The sequence below is a fragment of the Aotus nancymaae genome, unplaced genomic scaffold, assembly GCF_030222135.1.
Source record: "Aotus nancymaae isolate 86718 unplaced genomic scaffold, 86718_ANA_hifiasm-v0.15.2.pri h1tg000016l, whole genome shotgun sequence".
Classification (NCBI taxonomy): domain Eukaryota; kingdom Metazoa; phylum Chordata; class Mammalia; order Primates; family Aotidae; genus Aotus; species Aotus nancymaae.
In genome coordinates, this window is record NW_026988428.1 from 65,216,565 (window position 1) to 65,243,160 (window position 26,596).

Consider the following 26,596-nt stretch of genomic DNA (forward strand, 5'->3'; position numbering starts at 1 on the left):
TCTCGATCTCTTGACCTCGTGATCCACCCGCCTCAGCCTCCCAAAGTGCTGGGATTACAGGCGTGAACCACCATTGTAATGTTTAGTTCCTTAAATTTTAGCAAGGCTAAAGCAAGTTTCTTAGGTTTATAATTTCAATTTTCATATTTAAAAAAGATTGTTTTCATAACGACTAACAAGCACTTCAGTATTGAAGTCTTCTTGTTGAAATTTTAAAACAAAATGCGTTTCCAGTCTGTACTTTTCTCAGTATATGGAGGATACATCTAATCTTCACATGGCAGGGGTTGGAGGAGAGGGACGCTGCGGATATTGTCCCAAACCCAATTCAGACGTTTCTCTATGACTTCATTCTAGATGGAGCAAATTTGGATTTGCGATTGGCAGATGGAACTGACAATTGTTCAGGGAGAGTAGAGGTGAGAATCCATGAACAGTGGTGGACAATATGTGACCAGAACTGGAAGAATGAACAAGCCCTTGTGGTTTGTAAACAGCTAGGATGTCCGGTTACTGTCTTTGGCAGTCATGACGCTAAACCTCGTAAAGAAGCTAAAGACATTTGGATAAACAGCATATCTTGCACTGGAAATGAGTCCACTCTCTGGGACTGCATATATGATGGAAGACCAAGGCGAACATGCTTCCGAAGATCAGATGCTGGAGTAATTTGTTCTGGTGAGGTTCAAAGATCATGTGAGTGTACACATTTGAATTTTTAGAAATAATTTGTTGGCAGGTAGAAACACTTAATAGCTTGAAGAAAAGGTTTTTTGGATCTTATAACGTATCCCCAAAATACTCTTAAGCTGCACAAACAATTTTTCAAATGCACATTATAAAAAGAGATTTTCTTCTCACTAGCAATCTCCCCTGAAATCAGATGCAGCTGATATCACTGCATGACTATAATCTGTATCTCTGAAATAATTGGGAAATCTCCCTTCATATAAAACTAATGGGTTGTACTAATTTACAATTTTGTTAACAGTTTTTCTGCTGCTTTTTAACTTTTTAATTTAATAATATACATTGTTTATTTCTGTTCTTGTGTCAATTTGCTGAGAATGATGGTTTTCAGCTTCATCCATGTCCCTGCAAAGGACATGAATTCATACTTTTTATGGCTGCATAGTATTTCATGGTGTATATGTGCCACATTTTCTTTATCCAGTCTATCATTGATGGGCATTTGGGCTGGTTTGAAGTCTTTGCCATCATAAACAGCGCTGCAATGAACATACGTGTGCATGTGTCTTTATCATAGAATGATTTATAATCCTTTGGGTATATACCCAGTAATAGGATTGCTGGATCAAATGGTATTTCTAGTTCTAGATCCTTGAGGAATCACCACACTGTCTTCCACAATGGTTGAACTAATTTACACTCCCACCAACAGTGTAAAAGCATTCCTATTTCACCACATCCTCTCCAGTATCTGTCTCCATATTTTTTAATGATTGCCATTCTAACTGGCGTGAGATGGTATCTCAATGTGATTTTGATTTGCATATCCCTAATGACCAGTGATGATGAGCATTTTTTCATATGTTTGTTCGCTGCATGAATGTCTTCTTTTTTTTGTTTGTTTTTGTTTTTGTTTTGTTTTGTTTTGTTTTTTGAGACAGGGTCTTATTTTGTCACCCAGGCTGGAGTGCAGTGAATGTCTTCTTCTGAAAAGTGTCTGGTAATATCTATTGCCCACTTTTTGATGGGTTTTTTTTTTTTTCTTGTAAATTTGTTTAAGTTCTTTGTAGATTCCGGATATTAGCCCTTTGTGAGATGGGTAGCTTGCAAAAATTTTCTCCCATTCTGTTGGTTGCCAGTTCACTCTAATGATTGTTTCTTTGGTGTGTAAAAGCTCTTAAGTTTAATTAGATCCGATTTATCTATTTTGGCTTTTGTTGCCATTGCTTTTGGTGTTTTAGTCATGAAATCTTTGCCTATGCCTATGTTCTGAATGGTATTGCCTAGGTTTTCTTCTAGGTTTTTTATGGTGTTAGGTCTTATGTTTAAATCTTTAATCCATCTGGAGTTAATTTTTGTATAAGGTGTAAGGAAGGAGTTCAGTTTCAGCTTTCTGAATATGGCTAGCCAGTTTTCCAAACACCATTTATTAAACAGGGAACTTATTTCTGTCAGGTCAAAGATCAGATGGTTGTAGATGTGTGGAGTTGCTTCCAAGGCCTCTGTTCTGTTCCATTTGTCTATATCTCTATTTGGGTACTGGTACCATGCTGTTCTGATTAATGTAGCTTTGTAGTATAGTTTGAAGTCAGGTAGTGTGATGCCTCCAGCTTTGTTCTTTTTGCTTAGGATTGTCTTGGCTATGTGGGCTCTCTTTTGGTTCCATATGAAGTTTAAGGTGGTTTTTTCCAGTTCTGTGAAGAAGGCCGATAGTAGCTTGATGGGGATAGCATTGAGTTTATAAATTACTTTGGGCTATATGGCCATTTTCACAATATTGATTCTTTCTAACCATGAGCATGGAATGTTTTTCCATCTGTTTGTGTCCTCTCTTATTTCCTTGAGCAGTGGTTTGTAGTTCTTGAAAAGGTCCTTCACATCCCTTGTTAGTTGTATTCCTAGGTATTTTATTCTCTTTATGGCATTTGTAAACAGGAGTTCACTCATGATTTGGCTCTTCGTTAGTCTGTTATTGGTGTATAGGAATGCCTGAGACTTTTGCACATTGATTTTGTGTCCTGAGACTTTGCTGAAGTTGCTTATCAGCTTAAGGAGATTTTTGGGCTGAGATGATGGGGTCTTCTAAATATACAACCATGTCATCTGCAAATAGAGAGAATTTGACTTCCTCTTTTCCTAATTGAATATCCTTTATTTCTTTTTCTTGTTTGATTGCTCTGGCCAGAACTTCCAATACTATATTGAATAGGAGTGGTGAGGGAGGGCACCCTTGTCTTGTGTCGGTTTTCAAAGGGTATGCTTCCAGTTTTTGCCCATTCAGTATGATATTGTCTGTGGGTTTGTCATAAATAGCTTTTTTTTTGAGATATATTCTATTGATACCTAGTTTATTGAGAGTTTTTAGCATAAAGGGCTGTTGAATTTTGTTGAAGGCCTTCTCTTCATCTATTGAGATAATCGTGGTTTTTGTCTTTGGTTCTGTTTATGTGATGGATTACGTTTATAGATTTGCATATGTTAAACCAGCCTTGCGTCCTTGAGATGAAGCCAACTTGATCATGTTGGAAAAGCTTTTTGATGTGCTGTTGGATTTGGTTTGCCATTATTTTATTGAAGATTTTCACATCAATCTTCATCATTGATATTGGCCTGAAATTTTCTTCTTTAGTTGTGTCTCTGCAAGGTTTTGGTGTTAGGATGATGTTGGTCTCCTAAAATGAGTTAGATAGGATTCACTCTTTTTGAATTTTTTGGAATAGTTTCAGAAGGAATAGTACCAGCTCCTCTTTGTACTTCTGGTAGAATTCAGCTGTGAATACGTCTGGTCCTGGACTTTTTTTGGTTGGTATGCTATTAATTGCTGCCACAACCTCAGACCTTGTTATTGGTCTATTCAGGGATTCAAGTTCTTCCTAGTTTACTCTTGGGAGGGTGTAAGTGTCCAGGAATTTATTCATTTCTTCTAGATTTACTTGTTTATGTGCATAGAGGTGTTTGTAGTAATCTCTGATGGTGGTTTGTATTTCTGTGAAATCAGTGGTGATCTCCCCTTTAGCATTTTTTATTGCATCTATTTGATTCTTCTCTCTTTTCTTTTTTATTAGTCTGGTTAGTGGTCTATCTATTTTGTGATCTTTTCAAAAAACCAGCTCCTGGATTCATTGGTTTTTTTAAGGGTTTTTGTGTCTCTATCTCCTTCTGTTCTGTTCTGATCTTAGTTATTTCTTATCTTCTAATAGCTTTTGAATTTATTTGATCTTGCTCCTCTAGTTCTTTTAGTTGTGATGTTAGGGTGTCTATTTTAGAAACTTTCTCACTTCTCCTTTTTTTTATTCTTTTTTTTTTCTTTCTGAAGATGTCAGGACTCTCCTCGCTTCTCATGTGGGCATTTAGTCCTATAAATTTCCCTCTAGACACTGCTTTAAATGTGTCCCAGAGACTCTGGTACATAGTGTCTTCATTCTCATTGGTTTCAAGAACATCTTTATTTCTGCCTTTATTTCATTATTTACCCAGTAGTCATTCAGTAGCAGGTTGTTCAGTTTCCATGTAGTTGTGCAGTTTTGAGTGAGTTTCTTAATCCTGAGTTCTAATTTGATTGCACTGTGGTCTGACAGACTGTTTGTTGTGATTTCCGTTCTTTTGCACTTGGGGAGGAGTGATTTACTTCCAATTATGTGGTCAGTTTTAGAGTAAGAGGGATGTGGTGATGAGAAGAATGTATATTCTGTTGATTTGGGGTGGAGAGTTTTATAAATGTCTATTAGGTCTGCTTGATCCAGATCTGATTTCAAGTTCTGGATATCTTTGTTAATTTTCTGTCTTGTTGATCTGTCTAATATTGACGGTGGAATGTTTAAGTCTCCCACTATTATTGTGTGGAAGCCTATGTCTCTTTGTAGCTCATTAAGAACTTGCTTTATGAATCTGAGTGCTCCTGTATTGGGTGCATATGTATTGAGGATAGTTATTTCTTCTTGTTGCATTGATCCCTTTACCATTATGTAATGCCCTTCTTTGTCTCTTTTGATCTTTGTTGCTTTAAAATCTGTTTTATCAGAGACTAGGATTGCAACCCCTGCTCTTTTTTGCTTTCCATTTGTTTAGTAAATCTTCCTCCATCCCTTTTTTTGAGCCTATGTGTGTTTTTGCATGTGAGATGGGTCTCCTGAATACAGAATACTGATGGGTCTTGACTCTTTATCCAGTTTGCCAGTCTGTGTCTTTTGATTGAGATATTTAGAGCACTTACATTTAAGGTTAATATTGTTATGTGTGAATTTGATCCTGCCATTTTGATACATTACTGAGGCAGTTCTAACCTTGCTTGTGTAAATAAAATTGTAGGGAAATTTACACAGCAGCTGGGCAGAGCCCGCAGCAGCTCAGCAAGGCTGCTGTAGGCAGACTGTGACTTTTCTCTTTCTTATAGATTGATAGAAAACATTATAAAGATTGCTTTTTGGAAACTAATTTTTGAAATTATAAACCCAGTGAAAAGGTCAAAATACAAAAAATTTAAAATAATTTTTAAAATCCACATGCAACGCTACCATATTCATTTAATTATTTCATGATCTTTTGGTTGTTTATGTTTCTGGATTTTGTGTGTGTGTGTGTGTGTGTGTGTGTGTGTGTCTTCCCTTTTTGCTGAACAATATACCGCAGACATATCCCACATGGCCATTATTAATCTATCTTATTGTTAAAGCCTACTTAATATATTGCATACATGTACTATAATTTGTGTAACTATTCTCATAATAAGTTTTAAAAGGTTTTTAAATTTTTACTGTTAAAGGTATTATTTTACTTGACATACTGAGAAATACATTTTTCATACTTGATTATGTAGCTTGCCAAATACTTAAAAGTGAAATTGTCATGTAAAAGCATATGCATCCTTTTTAAAAATCTTGGATATATATTGACACATTATCCTCTAAAAATTGCGTTTTCTTTTTTTACTCAATTTCAGTTCCCTATAATTCCACTATATCATATTAACACTGAATATTTTCATATTTTAGAATCACTTCTAATCTGATTTTTTTTTTTTTTTTTTTTTTTGAGGCGGAGTTTCACTCTCGTTACCCAGGCTGGAGGGCAATGGCGCGATCTCGGCTCACCGCAACCTCCGCCTCCTGGGTTCAGGCAATTCTCCTGCCTCAGCCTCCCGAGTAGCTGGGATTACAGGCACACACCACCATGCCCAGCTAATTTTTTGTATTAGTAGAGACGGGGTTTCACCATGTTGACCAGGATGGTCTCGATCTCTTGACCTCGTGATCCACCCGCCTCGGCCTCCCAAAGTGCTGGGATTACAGGCTTGAGCCACCGCGCCTGGCCCTGATTTTTAAACTATAATAATATTAATTAACATTTATTGAATATTTATGGTGTGCTGGGCAGTGTTCTATTAGTTTATATATACGGGTTCATGGAATCCCCATGGAATCCCAGGAGGGGGGTTACTATTCTAATCTATATTTTACAGTGAGGAAATAGAGATACTGAGAGAAAATAACTCACCCAGGTCACTCAGCTGTAAGGGCAGTAGTGAAGCAGGAATTCAGATATGGACTGTTTTAGTTCCAAAGTCAATGCTCAAAAATCTTATTTCCTTGATAACAAATGAGAGCTTTTTCCCAATTCTTTATTGCCAACTTATTTGTTTGTATTTGTTTATGTGTTATCATTTCTAGTTCTTTTGGCCATTTTCTATTGTGTGATGTTTTTGTCTTCATAATGTGTAAGAACTCTGTGTATTTTATAGAGTCTCTTTGTAAAATACATAATCCCCCTCTTCTATTTTTTAGAACCATCATATTTTAACTACTGTAGCTTTTTATAGGCTAATATGTACTGAGATCTATATTCCCAAAGTATTCTTATTTTTCATAAAATTCCTTGCTACTTTTTTATTCTTCTAAATATGGATTAAAATTAGAAATTTTTAAGGTAATATTAAACCTATGAATTGGCCAGGCATGGTGGCACATGTCTGTTGTCCCAGTAACTCAGGAGGCTGAGGCAGGGATATCACTTGAGCCCAGGAGATAGAGACTGTAAGGTGCTATGATTGCACCTGTAAATAGCCACTACACTCCAGCCTGGGCAACATAGAAAAACCCAGTCCCTTAAAATACAGTATAAGTATAAATTAGTTTGATTTGTAGAGAAATTATATCATTATACTATCTAGTTATCCTACACTAGACTGGAACACACTACATTTATATATTTATTTGCATCAGGAATTTAAATTTTTTCTTTGCTTTGGTTCTATGCATTTTTATTTAGTATACCTGGAAATGATATATGTTATATATACATACATACATCTGTTCATACACCCATACATTTAACCTACACTGAATACATTGGTTTCAATTATATTGTGGAAGTACTTGGTGAAATACTCAAAACTTTATGTGTAAGGATGTCCATGGCAGCATAATTTATGAAAATGAAAAATTAACCATAAGTAACCAAGAATTGTGTCTTGATTAAATAACTTACAGCATCTCTATATTTCTATATGATGGTATACTATGCAATCCTTAAATATTATGTTTTCAAATACACACACACATACTAGGTTGAATAGAATGTGAGATTATTATATACACATGGAAGAGTTGTCATTCTGGATAGCCAGTGAAGGAACTGGAAAGCTTTTAGAATTTTTAAAGTGACCCATTATGAACTATTATAACTTTCATGTATCATAGTAGTAGCTGCATAGTAAAATATTTCTTAGCCAGGCATGGTGGCTCATGCCTGTAACCCTGACACTTTGGGAGTCCGAAAGGAGGTCGGGAGTTCTAGACTGGCCTGGGCAACATGGCAAAACCCTGCCTGTACTAAAACTACAAAAAGTAGCCGGATGAGGTGATGTGTGCCTGTAATCTTAGCTACTCGGGAAGCTGAGGTGGAGGATCCTTGAACCCTGGAGACAGAGGTTGTAGTGAGCCAAGACTGTGCCACAGCACTCCAGGCTGGGTGACAGAGTGAGACCCTGGAAAGGAGGAAGAAAGAAAGAAAGAAAGAAAGAAAGAAAGAAAGAAAGAAAGAAAGAAAGAAAGAAAGAAAGAAAGAAAGAAAGAAAGAGGTAGGGAGAGAGGGAGGGAGGGAAAGAAAGGAGGGAGGGAGAGAGAGAAAGAGAAAGAAAGGGAGGGAAGGGAGGGAGAGAGAGAGAAAGAAAAAGAAAAACAGGGAGAGAAAGAGTAAAGAAAGAGAGAAAGAAGAAAGAGAAACAGAATGAAAGAAAGAGAAAGAAAGAAGAAAAAGAGGAAAGAAAGGAAGAAGAAGAATGAAAGGAGAGAAAGAAAGGAAGGAAGGAAGGAAGGAAGGAAGGAAGGAAAGAAAGAAAAAAGGAAAGAAAAGATTATCAAATTTTCTCAAAATTTCTCAAGTGCTGTGAACATTGGAAAAATTAAGGTTTAAGAAAGGAATTTATTTTATGAAAGGGCAGTTTCATGTACATACACTTCCCTTTACCTTATAAAACATAGGTGGACAAACTCAAATGGAGACTATGTGGGGATGAGCTTTGGTGCTAATGCTGAACTCCACTGCAGAAACCTGCCGGAGTTTTCTCCTGAATATATCCGTACCTCAAAGAACTCTGCATGCTTCCACGTTGCCCATTTATCCAAAGCAGTCATTCTTGGAGGCTTTACAATGTTCCCCAGGCTTTACTTCAGTAAATTTGCTTTTGTTGTTTCATGCTTTAGAGACACCTTCTCTCCAAAGATTGAATAAAAAATTACCAAATGAAACTTTTCATCCAGAAGTATCACATATTAGGCAAAGTCTTATAGTGGTGAATTTAAAGAGTGAAGAAAATATCATCTTTCGTCTTCTGAAAAGACCCTCTCATTCAATCTCAAATATGTGATTTTGTCTTGCTTGCAGATAAGTCAGATCTGGACCTAAGGCTTGTGGGGGATGATAGTACCTGTTACGGGAGATTAGAGGTGAAATACCAAGGAAAGTGGGGAACTGTGTGTCATGACAGATGGAGCCCAAGGAATGCAGCTGTTGTGTGTAAACAATTGGGATGTGGACAGCCTATCCATATATCAGGTGTGAGGTATTTTGGAGGAGCATACGGACCTATCTGGCTGGATGATGTTTCTTGCATCGGAAATGAGTTAAATATCTGGGACTGTGAACACCGTGGATGGGGAAAGCATAATTGTGTACACAGAGAGGATGTGATTGTATCCTGCTCAGGTAAGACTTGTTCTTGTTTATTCTTTTCTGACAAGAGAAATAATAGTACTCACAGGAAGGGCTTCTGGGTCTATAAACTGGCTCAAATATGGAAATTGATTGAGGGACCACAACTCTCTCTTTAAGTTAGACTTCAGTTCACTTCACCTGGAACTCTTCCACTTATACAGGTAAAGTAAGAAATTAGTAGATGACCCTGACCATGGCCCTTTGGATCCCCTTCTCTACCATATACAGAAGCGGGCTAACCTTTTAACTTCACTAAGGGAAGGCCACCGTTGGGTCCATGTACATCCAACAAACCAACCCTGAGCTGCATCATTAAGTCTAGAGTTTCTGCTTAGGGCTCATATCAGTAAATTCATCCTGATCCAACTTTATGTTCCTTCTAGCATTATCTCACATCCTTAATATTCATTCCCACATATATTCTGATTTCTGTCTGTGCAAATTGGAAAAATCATGGTTGTTTGTGTCCACATGAGACGTTTTGTACCTCACGTTTCGGAACCTACTGGGACTTGAGTCTAGATGTAAAGAGGGTTGATGAGATGGGTGCTGAGGAGAATCAGGAGTGCCTTTCAAGACAGTTATCTCAGTGGAGATTTAATTGCTTCAAGCAAAGTAGGGTTAATATTCTCATACAGAGGAGGATGGTTGTCTCTACTGTTAAAGGAGAAACAGTTAAATTTAGGGTTTCAATGTTCCCAACCTCATCGGGTCTTCCCATATGACCCCATCCCAATTTTCAGAATTATATTCTGTCCCAATCAAAGCCCTCACTTTAATAGTAGACATCCTGTGAGGTTGAGAATTTAACTCCTTACCGGATGAGGGATTTCAGCAATCTCAGTTCTGTGGCTATAAGAGATACTAGTTTCTTTCTGGGAAGATGTAAAATCTTGCAGGTCATATTGCGGTTCAGCTGGGAATTTGAATCTCTAAGCTCAGCCTTTTCTTTCCCTATTTTGTCCAGTGCAATTGGGAGCAGCCAGCCAATCTCATTATGCTTGTAAATTTGACAAAAATGTCCTAAGGTATCAAATATGTTCACCCAGAACTTTGCCTCCTATGAATATTTGATTAGGAGCATCTAATGATGAGATTTTGTATATATCTATTGCCACATCATGCCATGGACTATCAGTGCCCTCTTTACTACTGGATATAAATCATTAGTGCTATTCAAGAACCAATTCTAGAATCGTCATGAATTATAGCATTAATTCATAAAACTCACCCTTAAGATTTTGTTCCTCTAGAATTACTATTAGTACCAAATTCTGTGTTATTTAGGGATCTCTGGGAAAACAAAACCAATAGAATGTGAGTCTCTCTCTCTCTCTGTGTGTGTGTGTGTGTGTTTGTGTGTCTGTGTGTGTGCACGTGTGTGTGCGTATATATGTATGTACGTAGAGAGAGGGAGAGAGAGACAGATGTATTTTAAGGAATTGGTTTCATCAATTGTGTAAGTAATTATAGGAGCTTATACAGTGGGTGGGGAAATAAGTCCAAAATCTGCGGGGGAGGCCAGCAGACTCCAGAGAAGAGCTGATGTGCAGGCTTGAATCTCAAGAAAGTGCGGAGGACATTAGTCTTTTCTCTAAAGGTCTTCAACTGATCGAATGAGGCCCACTCACATTATAGAGAACGATCTGCTATCCTCAAAGTCTGCTGATTTAAATGTTAATTACATCTAAAAAAAAAATACCTTCACAGCACCGTCTAGACTGGTGTTTGACTACATAACTGGGTATCATAGCCCAGCCGAGTTGACACATAAACCATCACACCCATTAACTACTTGCTTCATTGTTCTTGATGCAGGTAATCATACATGGGGCCTGAGGCTAGTGGGCGGCAGCACCCGCTGCTCAGGAAGACTGGAGGTGTACTTTCAAAGACGATGGGGCACAGTGTGTGATGACGGTTGGAACCATAATGCTGCAGCTGTGGTGTGTAGCCAGCTGGACTGTCCATCTTCTATCATTGGCATGGGTCTGGGAAATGCTTCTGCAGGATATGGAAGAATTTGGCTCAGTGATGTTTCCTGTGATGGAGATGAGTCAGATGTCTGGTCATGCAGGCACAGTGGCTGGGGAAATACTTTCTGCAGTCACCATGAAGATGTTGGAGTGGTCTGTTCTGGTAAGATACCCAAACCAGGGCTTCCTGTAAAAGAAACTGCCTGGGTTCTCTAATATGCCCTCTTTTTTCTTAATCAGTGCGTTTATGACAGAGTATTCATTTCTCACTTTTTTAGAGCTAACCATACATCATATTCTCAGTTTTCATTTTTAATATCTTTTTATGGGATCAAACCTGTTTTCTCAAGAAATGAAACCTAATTTTCTAATATTTACCCAAATTTTCCTGAAGTTAGTTTCATCAAACCACTAGTCAATACTACAATTCTACAAAAAGACGTCAAATCAGTTTAGGAAAAAATAATGAGAATTCAGTTATTTATTTAAATAAATGAACCCTTATGTTGAATCACCCAATTTCTCAAAAATTAGTTCCCAAGATGGCTCAAATACTCAATCTTACCTGAAAGATTTATTTATGTAAGATCAGTCCCAATAATATTAGAATCAATAAACCTCATCCAGAGGTCTGGGCTTATGGTTTAAATTATTTTAAAGATGTCAAGAATTGCCTTGTAGATTCCTTCTCTAAGACCACAGTTTTTATTAGACAACTTTAAACTGGTGCAAAGAAAAAATTCACATACAACTACCTATGTAGTACAATTTTAGAAGAGTTGGATTCCCTGACTCAGATACATTATTGGTCTTCCGGCTTCCTTGTTTTCAACATATTCATTTCTTAGTCTATACATTCTTTCCAAGATGAGTGGATAAGCTATTGAATTTTATCTTAAAGACTCATTAAGCTCTGATATAAATTTAAAATTTTTAATTCTCCCTTTTAATGTAGATCGACATAGAGTTACGATTTACAAATAATCACAATCTTTCTTCAGAGATCTTCCAATTTGGATTTTACCTGTTGTTTTCTGGAAGCTTGTTCTCCCAATGCACTATTCTCTTTTTTAAATTATCTTTACTGATCTATAATGCATGTACATATTTACAGGCTACGTATGTTGTTTTGACTCATGCATGGAATGCTGCATGAGTGTAAACGATCAAGTCAGGGTATTTAGGATATCTTTCACCTCAAACGTTTATCATTTCTTTGTGTTGGTAACATTTCAAATCTTCTCTTCTAGCTATTTTAAAATATACAATATGTTGTTTTTAACTATAGTCACCCTACTGTGCTATTGAACACTAGAGCTTATTTTTTCTGTTTAACTGTATGTTTGTAACTATTAAGCTACCTCTCTTCATCCTGCCTGCCCACCACACACATACCCTTCCCAGCCTCTGGTAACTATCATTTACTCTCTATCTCCATGAGATGACTTTTTAGCTCCCCCTTGCAAGTGAGAACATGTGATATTTGTCTTTTGATGCCTGGCTTATTCTGCATAACATAATGTCATCCAGGCCATCCATGTTGCTGCAAGTAGTAAGATTTCATTCTTTTTTAGGACTGAATAGTATTCCATTGTGTATATATACATACCATGTTTATTTATTCATTCATCCATTGATGGACGCTTAGGTTGATTTCATATCTTGGCTATTGTGAATAGTGTTGCAATAAACATGGTGGTGCAGTTATTCCTTTGTTCATAAAGTTTTAAAAATTATTTCTTAAAATGTCTGTGAGTACATGGTAGGTATATATATTTATGGAGTACATGAGATGTTTTGATACAAGTGTGCAATGTGAAATAAGCACATCATGGAGAGTGGGGTTTCCATCCCCTCAAGCATGTATCCTTTGTGTTAACAATCCAATTACATTCTTTAATGTCTTTAAAAATATATACTTAAGTTATTATTGACTTTAGTCACCCTATTGTGCTATCAATAGCAGGTTTTACTAATTTTTTTCTATTTTTTGTACCCATTCACCATCCCCACCTTCTCCCCAGCCCCTCACTACCTTTCCCAGCCTCTGGGAGCCATCCTTCTACTCTATATGTCCATGAGTTCAATTATTTTGCTTTTTAGATCCCAGAAATAAGTGAGATCATGTGATGTTTGTCTTTCTGCAACTGGCTTGTTTCACTTAACATAATAGGCATATGAAAAAGTGCTCAACATCATTGATCATCAGAGAAATGCAAATCAAAAATACAATGAGATTTCGTATTACCCCAGTTAAATGGCTTATATCCAAAAGACAGGCAATAACACATGCTGGTGAAGATGTGGAGGAAAGAGAGCCCCTGAACACTGTTGGTGGGAATATAAATTAGTGCAACCATATGGGGAACAGTTTGGAGCTTCCTCACAAAACTACAAATTGAGCTACCATGTGATTAAGCAATCCCATTGCTGAATATATACCCCCAAAAAGGAAATCAGTTTATCAAAGAGATGTCTGCACTCCTATGTTTGTTGCAGCACTGTTTACAATTGCTAAGATTTGGAAGCAATCTAAGTGTCCATCAACAGATGAATGGATAAGGAACATGTGGTACATATACACAATGGAGTACTATTCAGACATTACAAAATGATATTCAATGATTTGCAACAACATGGAGGTATTCCTTTGGTATACTGATTCCCTTTCCTTTGGATAAATAGGAATTCTGGATCATACTGTAAAGTTCTATTTTTAGTTTTTTTGGGAAATTTCCATATTGTTATCTTGAGAAATGTCTATTCATACCCTTTGCCTCCCTCCCACCACCTTGTTTTTTTTTTTGAAACTGGATCTCACTCTATTGTCCAGGCTGGAGTGGGGTAGCACAATCTTAGCTCACTGCAGCCTTGACTTCTTGGGCTCAAGCAATCCTCCCACCTCCATCTCCCAAGTAGCTGGGACCACCGGCATGTGCCATCACACCTGGCCCATTTTTGTAGTTTTTTGTAGAGATGGATTTTCACCGTGTGGCCCAGGCTGGTCTCAGTCTCCCAGGCTCAAGTGATCTGCCTTCCTTGGCCTCCCAAAGTGCTGGGATTATAGGTGTGAGCCACCATGCCCAGCCTGTCCACTTTTTAATGGGGCTGTTTTGTTTTCCTGTTGAGTTATACGATTTTTTGAATATTCTGGATATTATCCTCTGTTAGATGAACAGTTGGTTTGCAAATATTTTCTCTCATTCAGCAGGTTGTCTTTTCACTCTGTTAATTGTTTCCTTTGCTGTGTGGAAGCTTTTTAGTTTGTCTGCTTTTGGTTTTGATGCCCATGTTTTTGAAATCTTAGCTCTAAAATATTTGCCCACTCATGTCTTGGAGTGTTTTCCCAATGTTTTCTTCTAGTAGTTTTATAGGTTGAGGTGTTACATTTAAGTCTTTAATCCACTTTCCTTTGATTTTTATGTATGGTGAGAGAGGGGTAGAGTTTTGTTCTTCATGTGGATAGCTGGTCTTCCCAGCATCATTTGTTGAAGAGGTGTCCTTCTCTCAGTGTATGTCCTTGATGGCTTTGTCAAAAATCAGTCGGTTACAAATACATGGATTTATTTCTGGGTTCTCTATTCTGTTTAATTGATCCATGTGTCAATTTTATACCAATAGCAGGCTGTTTTGGTTACTATAGCTTTGTAGTGTATTTTCAAGGTAGATAGTATGATGTGCCTCAAGCTTTATTCTTCTTCACAAGGTCGCTATGGCGATTCAGATTCTTTTGTGATTCCATCCAAATTTTAGAATTGTTTTTTATACATATATGAAGAATTTCATTAGTATTTTAATAAAGATTGCATTAAATCCATACAATGTTTTGGGTAGTGTCTTAGTCCATTTGCATTGCTATAAAGGAATACATGAGGCTGGGTAATTTATAAAGAAAAGAGGTTTATTTTGCTCACAGTCTGAACACTGAACAAGCATGGCATCAGCATCTGCCTCTGGTGAGGTCCTCAAGGAGCATGGCAAAAGGGGAAGGGGAGCCAACATCACATGATGAGAGAGGAAGAGATATCAGGTTCTTTTTAACAGCCAGATCTCAAGAGAACTAATAGGGTGACAACTCACTCATTACCACAAGGTTTGCACCAAGTCATTCATGAGCAATGCACCACCATGAGGCAAACACCTCCCATTAGACCTCACCTCTGACACTGAGAATCAAATTTCAACATGAGATTTGGAGAGGCAAACATCCAAACTATATTATGGAGTGTGATCGTTTTAATAATATTGATTTTTCCCATCAAAAAGCAGGAGATGTCTCTTCATTTCGTTTGTTTGTGTCTTCCTTAATTGCTTTCATCAGTGTTTTGTAGTTTTCCTTGTACAAGTCTTTCATCTCCTTGGTTAAATGTATTCCTAGGTATTTTATTTTTCTGTGGCTATTGTAAATAAGATTGCCTTCTTGATGTCTTTCTCAGTAGTTTGTTATTGGTGTATAGAAATGCTACTCATTTTTGTATGTTGATTTTGTATCCTGTAATTTTGTTGAATTTTGATGGAGTCTTAAGGTTTTTCTCAATATTCAATCATGTCATTTGCAAAGATGGACAATTTGACTTTCTCTTTTCTGATTTGGATACTTTTTTTTTTGGCGGAGTCTTGCTCTGTTGCCAGGCTGGAGTGCAGGGGTGTGATCTCGGCTCACTGCAACCTCTGCCTCCCTGGTTCAAGTGATTCTCCTGCCTCAGCCTCCTAAGTAGCTGGGACTACAGGCACACACCACCACATGCAGATAATTTTTGTGTTTTTATTAGAGATGAAATTTCACCATGTTGGCCAGGATGGTCTCAATCTCCTGATCTCATGATCTACCCACCTTGGCCTCCCAATGTGCTGGGATTACAGGCGTGAGTCACTACACCTGGCCTGATTTGGATATCTTTTGTTTCTTTCTTTTGTCTGATTGCTCTGGCTAGGACTTCCAGTGCTATGTTAAATAACAGTGGTGAATGTGGGCATCCTTGTCTTGTTCTAGTTCTCATAGGTAAGACTTTCAGCTTTTCCCCATTCATTAGGATATTAGTTGTGGGCTTGTCCTATATGGCCTTTCTCATTTTGAGGTATCTTTTTATTGTGCCTACTTTGTTGAGAGATTTTATTATGAAGGGATTTTGAATTTTATCAAATGCTCTTTCTGCATTTATTGAGATGATCATATGGTTTTTGTCATTCATTCTGTGAATGTATCGCTTTCATTGATTTGCATATGTTCAATCATCCTTGCATGCCTGGAATAAATCCTACTAGACCATAGTGTATTTTTTTTTTTCTGTGTTGGAGGATTTGGCTTGCTGGCATTTTGTTGAGAACTTTCATTAAGGATAATGGCCTGTATTTTTCTTTCTGTTGCTTACTTTTCTGGTTTTGTTATCAGGATAATGCCAGTCTCATAGCATTAGTTAGGAAGAATTCCTTCTTATTTGATTTTTTGGAATAGTTTGAAAAGAACTGATGTTAGATTTTCTTTTAGTTTGATGGAAGTCAGCAGTAAAGCCATCTAGTCCTGGGTTTTCCTCTGTCTGGAGACTTTTAATTACTGATTTAATCTCATTACTCATGATTGATCTGTTCAGGATTCCTATTTCTTCCTTGATTTATCTTGGGTAGATTGTATGTGTACAGGAATTTATCCTTTCTTCTAGGTTTACCAGTTTGTGAATGTATTGTTGCTCGTATTAGTCTCTGATAAACTTTTATATTTCTACGGTATCAGTTGTAATGTCTCTCTCTCTGTTTGTAATTTTTATTTGAATTTTTGTTCTTCTTTTAGCAAAAGTTTGATTTCATCTTTTCAAAAAGTCAGCTTTTTGTTCATTTTTTGTATTGGTTTTTAGGCTCTATTTTGTTTAGTTCTGCTCTGATCTATATTATTTCTTTTCTTCTACACATTTTGGATTTGGTTTGATCTAGTTTTTCTAGTGTGTTGAAATGCATCATTAGATTGTTTATTAGGAATCTTTCTACTTTTTGATGTGGGTGTTTGTTGCTACAAATTCCTTCTTAGCTGTGCCATTGTTGTGTCCCGTAGGCTTTGGTGTGTTGTGTTTCTATTTTCATTTGTTTCAAGAAATATTTTCATTTCCTTCTTAATTTATTCATTAACCAAAAGATCATTCAGAAGCATGTTGTTTAATTTCCATGTATTCTTACAGTTTTCAAAATTCCTCTTGTTATTGATTTCCAATTTATTCCATTGTGGTCTGATAAGATACTTTATATAATTTTGAGTTTTAAAAATTTGTTGAGACTTGTTTTGTGGCCTTGAATATGGTCTATTCTGGAAAGTGTTTTATGTGCTGATGAAAAGAATGTATATTCTACAGCTGTTGAATGAAATATTCTGTAAATGTCTATTAGGCACATTTGTTCTAAAATCTAGTTTCTATCTGATGTTTCTTTAGGGTTCTCTGTCTAGATGACATGTTCAATGTTGAGATGAATAGTTGAAGTGCCAACTATTACTGTATTGGAGTCTCTCCCTTCAAACCTAATAATATTTGCTTTATATATGTAAGAGTGCTTCATTGTTGGGTATATGTGTATTTAGAATTGTTCTAGCCTCTTAATGAATTGATTCACTTATCAGTATATGATGACCATCTTTGTCTTTTTTTTTTTAACTCTTTTTAATTTAAAGTTCACTTTATTTAAGTATAGCTATTTCTACTCCTCTAATTGCTTTTGGTTTTCATTTCCATGGAATATCTTTTTCCATTCCTTCACTTTCAGTCTATGTCTATCTTCACAGGTGAAGTCAGTTTCTTCTAGGCCAGAAGAAACTTACTTATATTTGGGTCATTGCTTCTATATTCATTCAGCTAATCTATGTCTTTTAAGTGGACAATTTAATTCATTTACATTCAAGGTTATTGTTGATAGGTAAATACTTATTCCTGTCATTTCAATCATTGTTTTTTCTTGTTTTGTACATCCTTTATTTCTTCTCTCTTATTATTTATTAATGTCATTTTGTGGTTTTCTATGGTGGTAACATTTAAGTCCTTTTTTTCTCATTTGTCTGCTTAGTAAATTTTATACTTTCATGTGCTTTCATGATGACAGACACTTCCAGATAAAGGATTTCCTTAAGTGTTTCTTGTAGGACCAATCTAGTGGCGATAAATTTCCTCGTTTTTTTGCTTATCTGGGAAAGACCTTATATCTTCTTCACTTTGGAAGAATAGCTTTGCTGGGTATTGCATTTTAGGCTCACTTTTTTTTCTTTTAGCACTTGGAATATACCATACCTTTCTTTCCTGACCTGTAATACTTCTGCTAGGAAAACCCCTCTTCATCTGATCTGGGTTTCCTTGCATGTGAGTGGACAGTTTTCTCTTGTTGTATTTAAAATCACTTTTTTATCTTGGACTTTTCACAGTTTGAATATAATGTGCTTTGGAGAAGACATTTTGTATGGAAAGGTGTATCTATTTGGAGATCTTTCAGCTTCTTGTATCTGAATATCTAAGTATCTTTTAAAACCTGAAAAGTTGGGGGTGGCTGTAGGTGCAGCTTCAGCAGACTTTAACCTCCCTGCCTGACAGCTCTGAAGAAAGCAGCAGATCTCCCAGCACAGTGTTTGAGCTCTGAAAAGGGTCAGACTACCTCCTCAAGTGGGTCCCTGACCTCCGTGTATCCTGAATAGGAGACACTCCCAGTAGGGGCTGACAGACACCTCATATAGGAGAGCTCTGGCTGGCATCTGGTGGGTGTCCCTCTGGGATGAAGCTTCCAGAGGAAGGAACAGGCAGCAATCTTTGCTCTTCTGCAGTGTCCCCTGCTGATACCCAGGCAAACAGGGTCTGGAGTGGACCTCCAGCAAACTCCAGCAGACCTGCAACAGAGGGGCCTGTTAGAAGAAAACCTAACAAACAGAAGGGAACAGCATCAACATCAATAAAAAGACATCCACTCAGAGACCCCATTACTAAGGTCACCAACATAAAGACTAACGGTAGATAAATCCTTGGTCTATCTTCCCAGAAGATGAGGGGAAACCAATGCAAAATTGCTAAAAATTCCAAAAACCAGAACACCTCTTATCCTCCAAAGGACCACAACTTCTCACTAGCAAGGGAACAAAACTGGATGGATAATGAACTTGACATATTGACAGAAGTAGGCTTCAGAAGGTGGGTAATAAACTCCTCTGAGCTATAGGAGCATGAGCTAACACAGTGCAAGAAAGCTAAGAACTTTGAAAAATGGTTAGATCAATTGCTAGCTAGAATAACCAGTTTAGAGAAGAACATAAATAACCTGGTGGAGCAGAAGAACACGTCATGAGAACTTCGTGAAGCATACACAAGCATTAATGGCTGAATCGATCATGCAGAAGAAAGAACATCAGAGACTAAGATCAACTTAATGAAATAAAGTGGGAAAAAAAGGTTAGAGAATAAAGAATGAAAGGAAATGAATAAAGCCTCCAAAAAATATGGGACTATGTGCAAAGACCAAATCTACGTTTGGTGTACCTGAAATTGATGGGGACAATGGAACCAAGTTGGAAAACTCTTCAGGATATTATTTAAGAGAACTTCCACAACCTAGTAGGACAGGCCAACATTCAAATTTAAGAAATACAGAGAACACCACAAAAAATACTCCTTGAGAATAGCAACCCCAAGACACAGAATTGTCAGATTCACCAAGGTTGAAATGAAGGAAAAAATGTTAAGGGCAGCCAGAGAGAAAGGTTGAGTTACCCACAATGGGAAGCTTATCAGACTAACAGTAGATCTCTCGGCAGAAATCCTACAAGCTAGAAGAGAGTGGGGACCAATATTCAGTATTTTTAAAGAAAAGAATTTTCAACCCAGAATTTCATATCCAGCCAAACTAAACCTCATAAGTGAAGGAGATAATATAATTCTTTGTAAACAAGAAAATGCTGAGATTTTGTCACCACCAGACCTGCCTTAAAAGAGCTTCTGAAGGAAGCACTAAACAAGGAAAGGAACAACTGGTAACAGTCACTGCAAAAACAAACCAAATTATAAAGAGCATTGACAATATGAAGAAACTGCATCAACTAATGGGCAAAATAAACAGCGAGCATCACAATGACGGGATCAAATTCACACATAATAATATTAACCTTAAATGTAAACTGGCCAAATGCCCCAATTAAAAGACACAGACTGACAATTTGGATAAAGAGTCAACCCCATAGGTGTGGTTTATTCAGGAGACCCATCTCACGTGCAAAAACACACGTAGGCTCAAAAGAAAGAAATGGAGGAATATTTACCAAGAAAATGGAAAGCAAAAAAAAAAAAAAAAGAAAGAAAAGAAAAAACTAGGGGCTGCAATCCTCTGATAAAACAGACTTTTAAAAAAATTATTATTATACTTCAAGTTCTGAGTACCTTTGCAGAACATGCAGTTTGTTACATAGGTATACACATGACATGGTGGTTTGCTGCATCCATCACCCCATCATCTACCTTAGGTATTTCTTCTGATGCTATCCCTCCCCTAGTCCCCCACCCTCAGCAGGCCCCAGTGTGTGATGTTCCCCTCCCTGTGTCCATGTGTTCTCATCATTCAACTCCCACTTATGAGTAAGAACATGTAGTGTTTGGTTTTCTGTTCTTGTGTTAGTTTGCTGAGAATGATGGTTTCCAGTTTATTTTATGTCCCTGCAAAGGACATGAATGAAGGAAAAAAAATTTGCAGTCCATTTGACAAAGAGATAACATCCAGAATCTACAAAAAACTTAAACAAATCTACAAGAAAAAAAACCCAACCCCATCAAAAAGTCAGTGAAGGATATGAACAGACACTTCTCAAAAGAAGACATTTATGCAGCCAACAAGCATATGAAAAAGAGCTCATCATCATTGGTCATTAGAGAAATGCAAATCAAAACCACAATGAGATGCCATCTCACGCCAGTTAGAACGGCGATCATTAAAAAGTCAGGAAACAACAGATGCTGGAGAGGATGTGAAGAAATAGGAATGCCTTTACACTGTTGGTGGGAGTGTAAATCAGTTCAACCATTGTGGAAGACAGTGTGGTGATTCACCCAGCAATCCCATTACTGGGTATATACCCAATGGATTATAAATGATTCTACTATAAAGACACATGCACATATATGTTTATTGTGGCACTGTTTACAATAGCAAAGATGTGGAACCAGCCCAAATGCCCATCAGTGATAGACCGGTTAAAGAAAATGTGGCACATATACACCTTGGAATACTATGCAGCTATAGAAAAGGATGAGTTCACGTCCTTTGGAGGGACATGGATGAATCTGGAAACCATCATTTTCAGCAAACTAACACAAGAACAGAAAACCAAACACTGCATGTTCTCACTTGTAAGTGGGTGTTGAACAATGAGAGCACATGGACACAGGGAGGGGAACGTCACACACTGGGGCCTGTCAGGGAGTGGGGACCTAGAGGAGGGTTAGCATTAGGAGAAATACCTAATGTAGATGACAGGTTGATGGGTGCAGCGAACCACCATGGCACATGCATACCTATGTAACAAACCTGCACGTTCTGCAAAGGTACCCCAGATCTTAAAGTACAATAACAAAAAAAACCTGAAAAGTTGCAGCTATTATTTTATTAAATAAGTTTTCAATGCCATTATCCATCTCTTCTTCTTCTGGAACACCCAAAATTCAAATATTTGGTCATCTTATGATGTCCCATGTGTTGCAAAGGTTTTTTAACTAAAAAAAAAAAAAAAAAAAAATTTCTTTCTTTTTTCTTTTACTTGGTTATTTCAAAGATTTATCTTTCAGTTCTGCAATTCTGTCTTCTGCTTTATCTAGTATACTGTTGATACTCTTGATTGTATTTTTTATTGAATTCTGTGGTTCTGTGGTTTCTGTTTGTTTCTTTTTTATGATTTCTATCTCTTTGTTGAATTTCTCTTTCATATCCTAAATTCCTTTTCTAATTTCTTTGTATTATTTATCTGTGTTTTTTTATGTTTCACTGATTTTCTTTTTTTTTTTCTTTTTAATTGTATTTGGGCTCTGCGGTACATGTGCACATCCTGATCCTGCAGGATTGTTGCATAGGTACATACATGCCATGGTGGTTTGCTGTCTCCATCCCCTCCACCCCCATAACCTACATCAGACATTTCTCCCAGTGTTATCCCTCCCCATCCTCTCTGCACCCCTCAAACTGTGCCTCCCCACCCCTTCCCTCCACACCCCCACCTAACCCTGTGAGTGTTGTTAGCGTCCCTGTGCCCAAGTGTTCTCATTGTTCATCACCCGCCTATGAGTGAAAACATACGGTGTTTGGTTTTCTGTTCTTGTGTCAGTTTGCTGAAAATGATGGTTTCTAGGTTCATTCATGTCTCTACAAAGGACACGAACTCATCGTTTTTTATGGCTGCATAGTATTCCATGGTGTGTATATGCCACATTTTCCTTGTCCAGTCCATCATCGATGGGCATTTGGGTTGGTTCCAGGTCTTTGCTATCATAAACAGCACCACAAAGAACATACATATGCATGTGTCTTTATGATAGAATGATTTATAATCCTTTGGGTATACACCCAGTAATGGGATTGCTGGGTCAAATATGGAATTTCTATTTCTAGATCCTTGAGGAATCACCACATGGTTTTCCATAATGGTTGAACTAGTTTACACTCCCACCAATAGTGTAAAAGTGTTCCTTTTTCTCCACATCCTCTCCAGCATGTGTTGTCTCCAGATTTTTTTAATGATTGCCATTCTAGCTGGTGTGAGATGGTATCTCAATATGGTTTTGATTTGCATTTCTCTAATGACCAATGATGATGAGCATTTTTTCATATGTTTTTTGGCCACATAAATGTCTTCTTTTGAAAAGTGCCTGTTCATATCCTTCACCCACTTTTGAACGGGTTCGTTTCTTTTTTTTCCCTGTAAATCTGCATTAGTTCTTTGTAGATTCTGGATGGTAGGCCTTTGTCAGATGGGTAGATTGCAAAAGTTTTTTCCCATTCTGTTGGTTGCCAGTTTACTCTAATGATTGTTTCTTTTGCTGTGCAGAAGCTCTTAAGTTTAATTAGATACCATTTGTCTATTTTGGCTTTTGTTGCCAATGCTTTTGGTGTTTTAGTCATGAGGTCCTTGCCTGTGCCTAAGTCCTGAATGGTGTGGCCTAGGTTTTCTTCTAGGGTTTTTATGGTGTTAGTTCTTATGTTTAAATCTTTAGTCCATCTGGAGTTAATTTTTGTATAAGGTGTAAGGAAGGGGTCCAGTTTTGGCTTCCTACATATGTCTAGCCAGTTTTCCCAACACCATTTATTAAACAGGGAATCCTTTCCCCATTGCTTGTTTTTGTCCGGTTTGTCAAAGATTAGATGGTTGTAGACGTGTGGCACTGCTTCTGAGGCCTCTGTTCTGTTCCACTTGTCTATATCTCTGTTTTGATACCAGTGCCATGCTGTTTTGATTACTGTAGCCTTGTAGTATAGTTTGAAGTCACGTAGCATGATGCCTCCAGCTTTATTCTTTTTGCTTAGGATTGTTTTGGCTATGCGGGCTCTCTTTTGGTTCCATACAAAGTTTAAAATGGTTTTTTCCCATTCTGTGAAGAAGGTAAATGGTAGCTTGATGGGGATAGCATTGAATCTATCAATTACTTTGGGACAGTATGGCCATTTTCACGATATTGATTCTTCCTAACCATGAGCATGTAATGTTTTTCCATCTGTTTGTGTCCTCTCTTATTTTCTTGATCAGTGGTTTGTAGTTCTCCTTGAAGAGATCTTTTACATCCTTTGTTAGTTGTATTCCTAGGTATTTTATTCTCTTTGTAGCAATTGTAAATGGGAGTTCCCTCGTGATTTGGCTCTCTGTTTGTCTGTTGTTGGTGTATAGGAAAGCTTGTGATTTTTGCACATTGATTTTGCATACTGAGACTTCACTGAAGTTTCTTATCGGCTTAAGGAGATTTTGGGTTAAGATGATGGGGTCTTCCAAATATACAATCATGTCATCTGCAAATAGGGACAATTTGACCTCTTCTTTTCCTAATTGAATGTCCTTTATTTCTTTTTCTTGTCTGATTGCCCTGGCTAGAACTTCCAATACTATATTGAATAGGAGTGGTGAGAGAGGGCATCCTTGTCTAGTGCCAGATTTTGAAGGGAATGCTTCTTGTTTTTGCCTGTTCAGTATGATATTGGCTGTGGGTTTGTCGTAAATAGCTTTTATTATTTGAGATACATGCCATCAATACCTAGTTTATTGAGGGTTTTTAGCATAAAGGGCTGTTGAATTTTGTAAAAGGCCTTCTTTTCATCTATTGAGATAATCATGTGATTTTTGTTTTTGGTTCTGTTTATGTGGTGAATTATGTTTATAGATTTGCGTTTGTTGAACCAACCTTATATCCTCGAGATGAAGCCTACTTGATCATGGTGGATAAGCTTTTTGATGTGCTGTTGGATTCAGTTTGCCAGTATTTTATTGAAGATTTTTGCATCAATGTTCATCATGGATATTGGCCTGTAGTTTTCTTTTTTAGTTGAGTCTCTGCCGGGTTTTGGTATCAGGATGATGTTAGCCTCATAAAATGATTTGGGAAGGATTCCCTCTTTTTGTATTATTTGGAATAGTTTCAACAGGAATGGTACTAGTTCCTCTTTGTATGCCTGGTAGAATTCAGCTGTGAACCCGCCTGGACTTTTTTTGGTTGGTAGGCTCTTAATTGCTGCCTCAACTTCAACCCTTGTTATTGGTCTATTCAGGGTTTCAACTTCTTCCTGACTTAGTCTTGGGAGTGTGTAAGTGTCCAGGAATTTATCAGTTTCTTCCAGGTTTACTGGTTTATGTGCATAGAGTTGTTTGTAATAATCTCTGACTGTAGATTGTATTTCTGAGGAATTGGTGTATTCTGAGGAATCTCTCCTTTATCTTTTTTTATTGCATCTATTTGAGTCTTTTCTCTTTTCTTTTTTATTAGTCTAGCTAGTGGTGCATCTATTTTGTTGATCTTTTAAAAAAAACCAGTTTCTGGATTTATTGATTTTTTGAAAGGTTTTTGTGTCTCTATCTCCTTCAGTTCTGCTCTGATATTAGTTATTTCTTGTCTCCTGCTAGCTTTTGAGTTTTTTTTATCTTGCTTCTCTAGCTCTTTCAATTTTGATGATAGGATGTTGATTTTTAGATCTTTCCTTGCTTCTCATGTGAGCATTTATTGCTATAAATTTCCCTCTAGACACTGCTTTAAACGTGTCCCAGAGATTCTGGTACGTTGTGTCTTCATTCTCATTGGTTTTGAAGACCATTTTTATTTCTGCCTTCATTTCATTGTTTATCCATTCATAATTCAGGAGTAGTTGTTCAGTTTCCATGTGATTGTGTGGTTTTGAGTGCTTTCTTAATCCTGAGTTCTAATTTGATTGCACTGTGGTCTGAGAGACTGTTTGTTATGATTTCCAATCTTTTGCATTTCCCGAGAAGTAAGTTACTTCCAAATATGTGGTCAGTTTTAAAGTAAGTGTGACGTGGTGCTGAGAAGAATGTGTATTCTGTGGATTTGGGGTGGAGCATTCTATAAATGTCTATTAGGTTTGCTTGGTCTGGATCTGTGTTCAAGTCCTGGTTATCCTTGTTGACGTTCTGTCTCTTTAATCTGTCCAATATTGTCAGTGGAGTGTTAAAGTCTCCCACTATTATTGTGCAGGAGTCTAAGTCTCTCTTTAGGTCTTTAAGAACTTGCTTTATGTACCTGGGTGCTCCTGCATTGGGTGCATATATATTTAGGATAGTTAGCTCTTCTTGTTTCATTGATCCTTTTACCATTATGTAATGCACTTCTTTGTCTCTTTTGATCTTTGTTGGTTTAAAGTCCCATTTTATCAGAGACTGGGATTGCTACCCCTGCTTTTTTGACTGTCCATTTGCTTGGTAAATCTTCTTCCATCCTTTTATTTTAAGTCAGTGTGAGTCTTGGCACATGAGATGGATCTTCTGAATACAGCACACTGATAGGTCTTGACTTTGTATCCAGTTTGCCAGTCTGTGTCTTTTGATTGGGGCATTTATGCCATTTACATTCAATGTTAATGTTGTTATGTTTGAATTTGATCCTGCCATTTTGTTACTGGCTGGTTGGTTGCCCATTAGTTGACATGGTTTCTTCATGGCATCATTGTTTTTTACCATTTGGTATGCTTTTGCAGTGGTTGGTACTGGTTGTTCCTTTCTATGTTTAGTACTCCCTTCGGAGCTCTTGTAAGACAGGTCTTGTAGTGATGAAATCTCTCAGCAATTGCTTGTCTGTAGAGGATTTTATTTCTCCTTTATTTATGAAGCTTAGTTTGGCCAGATATGAAATTACTGGTTGAAATTCTTTTCTTTAAGAATATTGAATATTGGCCCCCACTCCCTTCTAGCTTGTAGGGTTTCTGCCAAGAGATTCACTGTGAGTCTGATGGTCTTTCCTTTGTGGGTGACTCAACCTTTCTCTCTGGCTGCCCTTAGGATTTTTTCCTTCATTTCAATCCTGGTGAGTCTGATGATTGATTATGTGCCTTGGGGTTCCTCTTGTTGAGGATTATTTTTGTGGTGTTCTCTGTATTTCCTGGATTTGAATATTGGCCTGCCTTGTTAGGTTGGGGAAGTTCTCTTGGATAATATCCTGAAGAGTGTTTTCCAGCTTGGATTCATTCTCTTCATCACATTCAGGTACGTTGATCAAGCATAGATTAGGTCTTTT

General features: G+C 37.3%; 1 protein-coding gene across 4 annotated transcripts in view; it reads left to right on the plus strand.

The window, feature by feature from the left end:
- The window catches only part of CD163L1 (CD163 molecule like 1), an 85,680-nt gene that overhangs the window by 28,399 nt on the left and 30,685 nt on the right, over positions 1 to 26,596 (plus strand). For 3 of the 4 annotated variants that reach the window (XM_064377483.1, XM_064377484.1, XM_064377485.1), the window contains 3 exons: positions 358 to 696; positions 8,572 to 8,892; positions 10,720 to 11,040. In XM_064377483.1, the coding sequence (XP_064233553.1) occupies positions 358 to 696; positions 8,572 to 8,892; positions 10,720 to 11,040 (981 nt within the window). The remainder of the gene's footprint in view (positions 1 to 357; positions 697 to 8,571; positions 8,893 to 10,719; positions 11,041 to 26,596) is intronic. The other variant, XM_021671249.2, reaches the window with a different exon arrangement.